The sequence below is a fragment of the Empidonax traillii genome, unplaced genomic scaffold (genome assembly GCF_003031625.1).
Source record: "Empidonax traillii isolate 1590-97213 ecotype Southwest subspecies unplaced genomic scaffold, ASM303162v1 scaffold23:size2178997, whole genome shotgun sequence".
In the NCBI taxonomy this organism is placed as follows: Eukaryota; Metazoa; Chordata; class Aves; order Passeriformes; family Tyrannidae; genus Empidonax; species Empidonax traillii.
This window is the reverse complement of record NW_020955216.1, coordinates 1,866,005-1,872,004: the sequence shown is the minus strand read 5'-3', so window position 1 is coordinate 1,872,004 and position 6,000 is coordinate 1,866,005. Positions and strand designations below refer to the sequence as shown.

Genomic DNA, 6,000 nt, shown 5'->3' with positions numbered 1-6,000 from the left:
GGGACCCTGAGGTGACACCAACCTGGGACCCCAGGGTGACACTGGACAGGACACATAGGTGGCACTGGACTGGGATGCTGGGAAGGCATCAAGCTGGGACATCTGGGCTGAGTCAGTGGGCTGTCACTGGGCTGTGGGTGCCATTGAGCTAGGGGATGTGGGGGGTCCCCAGTGACCCTCCTCCTGTCTGAGCTGCCATCCAGCCGTGCAGCCCCTCAGGCTCTTGGGAGTGAGGAGGGCTCAGAGTCCCTCTTGGTGTCTGCTGGCCATTGGGGGTTCCTGCTACCCGAGTGAAGGCATGTGGCACCCTGTCTGCTCCTGGGGCACCACAGGGAGGTGGGAGGCAGGGGACAAAGCCGTGCCAGGCACTGAGCACCCCGCGGCTGCCTCTCCTTGCAGATCATCTCCGAGGAGATTTCAGGGAACAACGGCTACGTGGAGCTGGCCTTCCGTGCCAAGAAGCTGGATGACAAGGTGAGCCAGGTGCCGGGGGGGGACATGGGGCAGGGTGGGCAGGGTGGGCAGTGCCTTGCCCCCTCCTCTTCCTCCAGGACCTCTTCAGCAAGTCGGATCCCTTCCTGGAGATCTACCGCATTGACGATGACCGCAGCGAGCAGCTCGTGTACCGCACGGAGGTGAGGCCCCGCAGGGCTGGTCCCTCGGCTGCCCCACAGCCACTCTGGGACCTCCTCAGCCCTGCTGAGCTTCCTGTCCCACAGGTGGTGAAGAACAACCTGAGCCCTGTCTGGGAGCCCTTCAAGGTGTCTCTCAACTCACTCTGCAGCTGTGAGGAGAAGAGGAAGCTGAGGGTGAGGAAGGGAGATGGGGACCCTCATCCCTGCCCCAGAAGTATCTGTACCCTGGCTTCCCTGGGGGTGTGCTAGGGCCCCCCCCGGTGCCAGGGCTGAGCTGTGCCCACTGCAGGGTGTGGTGTGGGACTACGACTCCCGGGGCAAACACGACTTCATTGGGGAGTTCTTCACCACCTTCGAGGAGATGCAGAAGGCGATGGGAGAGAACAAGGTGGGACACGGGGTCACGGGGGTAGCCTGAGGGTCACCCCTGTGTGCTGTCAGAAGAGCCCATCCCAGCAGATAGCTCCCAGCAACTCCTCTGGGTTTGGGGTCATTCTTTCCTTGCTGCTGCCTACCTCTTTGGGGAAGGGATGGTGGGTTTGGGGTCCTCTGGGGAATCAGTCATGGATGGGGTGGCTGGATGCCAGGATGTGGCTGGGAGTGGGGGAAGGCAGCTGCAACCTGGGGCTATGGGGTTGCAGGGTTATGGGGCTGTGTGGTTATAGAACTGTGGGGCTGTGGGTCACGACACCATGGGGCTGGAGCATTGTGGGGCTGAGGGGCTGCAGGGAGGCAGGGTTACGGTTCTTCAGGGTTGTGGGATCACTGTGCTGCAGAGATACGAAGCTGCGAGGCTGTGTTTTTATGGGGCCACAATGTTCTGGGACTGTGGAGTCATTGTGCTGCAGAGCCGTGGGGGGCTGCAGGGTTATTGGGCCGCAATGTTATGGGGTTGTTGGGTCACCATTCTGCAAAGCCATGGGACCAGGGGTCTGGGGGGTGCCAGGGATGGGGGTCCTGGGGTGAGGGCCGCAGGCAGCGCGGGTGCCGCATGTGCCGCAGGTGCAGTGGGACTGCATGAACCCCAAGTACAAGATTAAGAAGCGCAACTACAAGAACTCGGGGGTTGTGGTGCTGCTGGACCTGAAGGTGAGTGGGAATGCAGGAGTGCCTGCATTCCATGCCGAGCCGTGCTGAGCAGAGCCATGCCTGGCTCCATAGGCCAGCGTGAGCAGGACCAGCTGACACGGGTCCCTCTGGAAGATCCACAGGGTCTACTCCTTTCTGGACTATATCATGGGCGGCTGCCAGATCCACTTCACGGTGAGCAGAGTCTCCCACTCCACCCAGTGGGAACACGCTGGTGGCCCAGCTTGCCCCAGGGGAACCCTCACTGCCCCCCCTCCACCCCAGGTGGCCATTGACTTCACAGCCTCCAATGGGGACCCCCGAAATAGCTGCTCCCTGCACTACATCAACCCCTACCAGCCCAACGAGTATCTCAAGGCGCTGGTGGCTGTGGGTGAGATCTGCCAGGACTATGACAGGTTGGTCGCTCTGGTGGGTTCCCTAGGGCCAGACACCCTGGTGACAGCCACCCTGGGGTCAAATGCCCCAGTAACAGCTACCCAGTGATGGCACCAGAGCTACTCACACCCCTTCCCTTGCAGTGATAAGAAATTCTCAGCTCTGGGCTTTGGTGCCAGGATCCCCCCCAAGTACGAGGTGAGGGGTGGTCGGAGTGCCAGGGCCCTGTGGGACTCAAGGGATGTGTTCATCCCTCCAGACACCCCAGGCCCTGACACTGGTGGGGCTCAGCGGGTGGGGGGTGGGCACTGGCTGCCCCCTCCTCTCCTGCCCTCCAGGTTTCCCACGACTTTGCCATCAACTTCAACCCCGACAACGATGAGTGTGAGGGTAAGTCCAGCTCCAGTGGGGTCGGGTCCATGGCCAGGATGTCCCTCCTCACTCCTCACACCCCCTCCAGGCATCCAGGGTGTTGTTGAGTCCTATCAGAGCTGCCTGCCCAAAATCCAGCTCTATGGCCCCACCAACGTGGCTCCCATCATCACCAAGGTGGCTCGTGTGGCAGCCGATGAGGAACGGACCAAGGAAGCGTCGGTGGGTGCCACTGGGGCACCAGGCTGGGCTGAGACCCCCACATGCTTGTGACACCTGTGGGTGCTCCCGTGTGCGGCTGGGCAGCTCCCCCAGAGCATCCCTGTCTCCCCAGCAATACTTCATCCTGCTGATCCTGACAGACGGGGTGGTGACAGACATGGCAGACACGCGGGAGGCCATTGTTCGGGCCTCCTACCTGCCCATGTCCATCATCATCGTCGGGGTAGGCAACGCCGACTTCACCGACATGCAGATCCTGGACGGGGACGACGGTGTCCTGCGCTCCCCCAAGGGGGAGCCCGTCCTGCGCGACATCGTCCAGTTCGTGCCCTTCCGCGAGTTCAAGAACGTGAGTGGGGCAGCCGGGGGTCCTGCCGACCCCTTCCGGTTCTTCGCATCCCCTCTGGTTCTCTCCTGCCCTTTCCCGCCCCTCCTATCCCTTCCAGTCGTCTCCCGTTCCCTTCCTGTCCCTCCCCGTTCCCTCACGTCCCGCCCCCGTCCCCTCTTTGCCCCCTCCCATCCACTCTCCTCCCCTCCCGTCCCCTCTCGTCCCCATCTGTCCCTTCTGTTCCCTTCGGTCCTTCTCGGTTCCTTTCCGTCCCTTCCATCCCCTCCAGTCCCCTCCCGTCCACACATCCCGGCACAGGGAGCCGGTTCCCACGGGTGCTGCTCCTCATTGCGGGACGGGCAGGTGTCGCGGTGGCCCCGGCTCACCCTGGTGTCCCGCGGTGTGCCCGTTGTCCCGCAGGCGTCACCCACAGCCCTGGCGAAGTGCGTGCTGGCGGAGGTGCCCAAGCAGGTGGTGGAGTACTACAGCTACAAGGCGTTCCCCCCGCGCTGCCCCCGGCCCCCCACCCCCGACCCCAGCCTCGGCTCCCCCCAGTGAGGGACCCCCAGTGCCCCCAACCCAGCCTCAGTTTCCCCCAGTGAGAAACTCCCAGCCCCCACTCCAGCTTCGGCTTCCCCAGTTAGAGGTCCCCAGTGTCCCCAGCTGCAGCACCGGGTCACCTCACTGAGGGACCCTCGACCCATCTTGGCTCCCCCCAGTGAGGATCTCCAGTTCCCCCCGGTGTGGCACAGGGACAGACGGTGTCCCCGCGAGTCCCAGCCCTGCCACAGCCCCCCCCTCTGGGACATGGGGTAGGTCCTGGCCCCCCTGTGCTGGACACTCTCTGCACTGCCCGGGGGTCCCCAGCAGGCACTACCCACTCCTGGTGTTGCGTGCCCTGCGGCCCATCCCCGCTCCATCCCTACTGTCCTTGTGGTCCTCTCGGTCCCCGCTTCTCTGTCACTGTGATGTTTGGAGGCTGCATGACTCCCCCAATAAAGCAACACCCCTGTGCCCATCGTCCTGCTCTCTGGGTGCCACCCTCCCTAGGGGTTAAAGGGGGGTGGACAGAGGGACTGGCACATCCTGGGTGCTGCCCATGTCCCCTTGTGGTGATACCATGCCACGCTGGCTGGTGACAAGAGTCAATGGCATCCCGCAGCCCTGCTGCCCCCACATTTCGGGTGTCCATAGCTATCAGTGTGCCGGGAGCACCAGAGCTCTGGGTGCTGGAGCAGCTGCTGCTTTCATGTGCCGGAGTGGGCGCACCCCTCCTGTGCCACAGCTCCAAATCCAGGGCACAGAGCTGTGGGAGGTGGCAACGGAGCAGGCCCTGCTGCCCTGCACACGGCCACTGCCACGTGCTGTGTGCTGTGTGTCACACGGCATGTGCCATGTGCTGTATGATGTGTGCCATGGGCTGGGCACCATGTCCACGTCTCTTGTGACACGTGCTATGTGATGTCTGCTGAGTGTCACCATGTGCTGTGTGCTGTGTGCCTTGTGACCTGTGTCGTGTCGTGTGCCATGTGCTGTGTGCACGTATCCTGTGCCACATACCGTGTGCCGTGTGCTATATGATGTGTGCCATGGGCCATGCACCACGTGCATGTACCTTGTGACATGTGCTGTGATGTGTCATGTCCCACGGGCCACATGCCATGTCCCATGTGCCCTGCATCATGTGCCACATACTGTGTTGCCATGTGCTGTGTGTCACGTGCCATGAAACACGTGCTGTGTCCATGTGTCGTGTCCTGTGTGCCGTGTGCCACATGTTGCGTGCCATGTGCTCTGTGGCATGTGTCATGCGGTGTTGCATGCCCCACGTGCCATGTGCTTTGTCCTGTGTGCCATGTGCTGTGCTGTGTGTGCCATGTGCATTGTCATATGCCACGTGCTGCGTGCTGCATGTCGTGACATGTGCTATTTGTCATGTGCCACGTTCTGTGTGCCATGTGCCACTCACCATGCTGTGCCGTGTGCTGGGCACTGTGCCACTCTGCTACCACGTGCTGTGCGCTGCTGATGCCAGTCCTGTGCCAGCAGATGCTCCTGGGGAGGTGACATCCCCTGGGGCAGGGTGTGACCAAGGCCACCACAGGGACTGAAACTGGAGCCTGGCACAGTGTCATGGCACAGGGGCCATCCCAGAGCCAGCCTTGGGGGTGGCACTGCCCTGGGCTCTGGGATTATGCCATCACCCCAGGTGAGGACACAGGGCCCAGACTGTCCCTGTGTGGGCAGTCAGTCACTGGGGTGGCCCTGCTGGCCCTTGGACATTGCCACCAGTGCAGGGCACAGGCAGGACAGACTGCCTGCACCCCCATCCAATGCCTATATATAGCTCCTGATTCATTTCCCATAAAGTGGGATCCTGGATGTTGCCATGGAAACCCAAACCTGCCGCCTAGGAGGCTTCAGCACTGGCCGGCCCTGGCATGGGCAGGGGGCTGCCCTGGTACCCAGGTCCATGGGGACAGATGGGTGCCCCAGGGCGGGTGTGGAGAGACCCCGTGGTGCTGGGGGTGTCCAGAATCACTGTGTCAGGCTGTACCCACTGCCAGTGCAGAGAGGCTGGGAGGGGTGGCAGGGGTGACAATGCTGGCAGGAGCAGAGAAGGGTGGCAGGGCTGGCAGAGGTGGCAGAGCTGGCAGGAATGGAAGGGGTACAGGTGTGGCAGAGCTGGTAGGGGTGCCAAGACAGCAGTGTCACTGTCCCACAGTGCTGCAGACCCCAGAGAGAGTCTCACCACCTCCCCCCTCTCTGCCAAGCCCTGTCCAGGGGCTCTGTTGGTGCCAGGGCCAACTCCCCACACCCCTCACCCTGGCCCTGTACTCACCCTGCAGGGGCCAGATAATGAAGATGGATAATCACTGAAGGTGCCTGTGCTTCCCAGGTGGCTCCACAATGCAATTCCTTGGCTTGTGGCCAGAGAGGGACTGGGAGGTGTCCTGTCTGCCTGGGGCACCCCAG

At 62.5% G+C, this 6,000-nt stretch overlaps 1 protein-coding gene across 1 annotated transcript in view; it reads left to right on the top strand.

The window, feature by feature from the left end:
- The window catches only part of CPNE7 (copine 7), a 9,957-nt gene extending 5,913 nt beyond the window's left edge, over positions 1 to 4,044 (top strand). The window contains exons 2-13 of the mRNA XM_027904269.1: positions 374 to 474; positions 552 to 635; positions 720 to 809; positions 925 to 1,023; positions 1,638 to 1,724; positions 1,839 to 1,898; positions 1,989 to 2,122; positions 2,246 to 2,300; positions 2,441 to 2,492; positions 2,563 to 2,696; positions 2,809 to 3,045; positions 3,445 to 4,044. Of these exons, the coding sequence (XP_027760070.1) occupies positions 374 to 474; positions 552 to 635; positions 720 to 809; positions 925 to 1,023; positions 1,638 to 1,724; positions 1,839 to 1,898; positions 1,989 to 2,122; positions 2,246 to 2,300; positions 2,441 to 2,492; positions 2,563 to 2,696; positions 2,809 to 3,045; positions 3,445 to 3,582 (1,271 nt within the window). The 3' untranslated portion in view covers positions 3,583 to 4,044. The remainder of the gene's footprint in view (positions 1 to 373; positions 475 to 551; positions 636 to 719; positions 810 to 924; positions 1,024 to 1,637; positions 1,725 to 1,838; positions 1,899 to 1,988; positions 2,123 to 2,245; positions 2,301 to 2,440; positions 2,493 to 2,562; positions 2,697 to 2,808; positions 3,046 to 3,444) is intronic.
- The last annotated feature ends 1,956 nt before the right edge of the window (positions 4,045 to 6,000 follow it).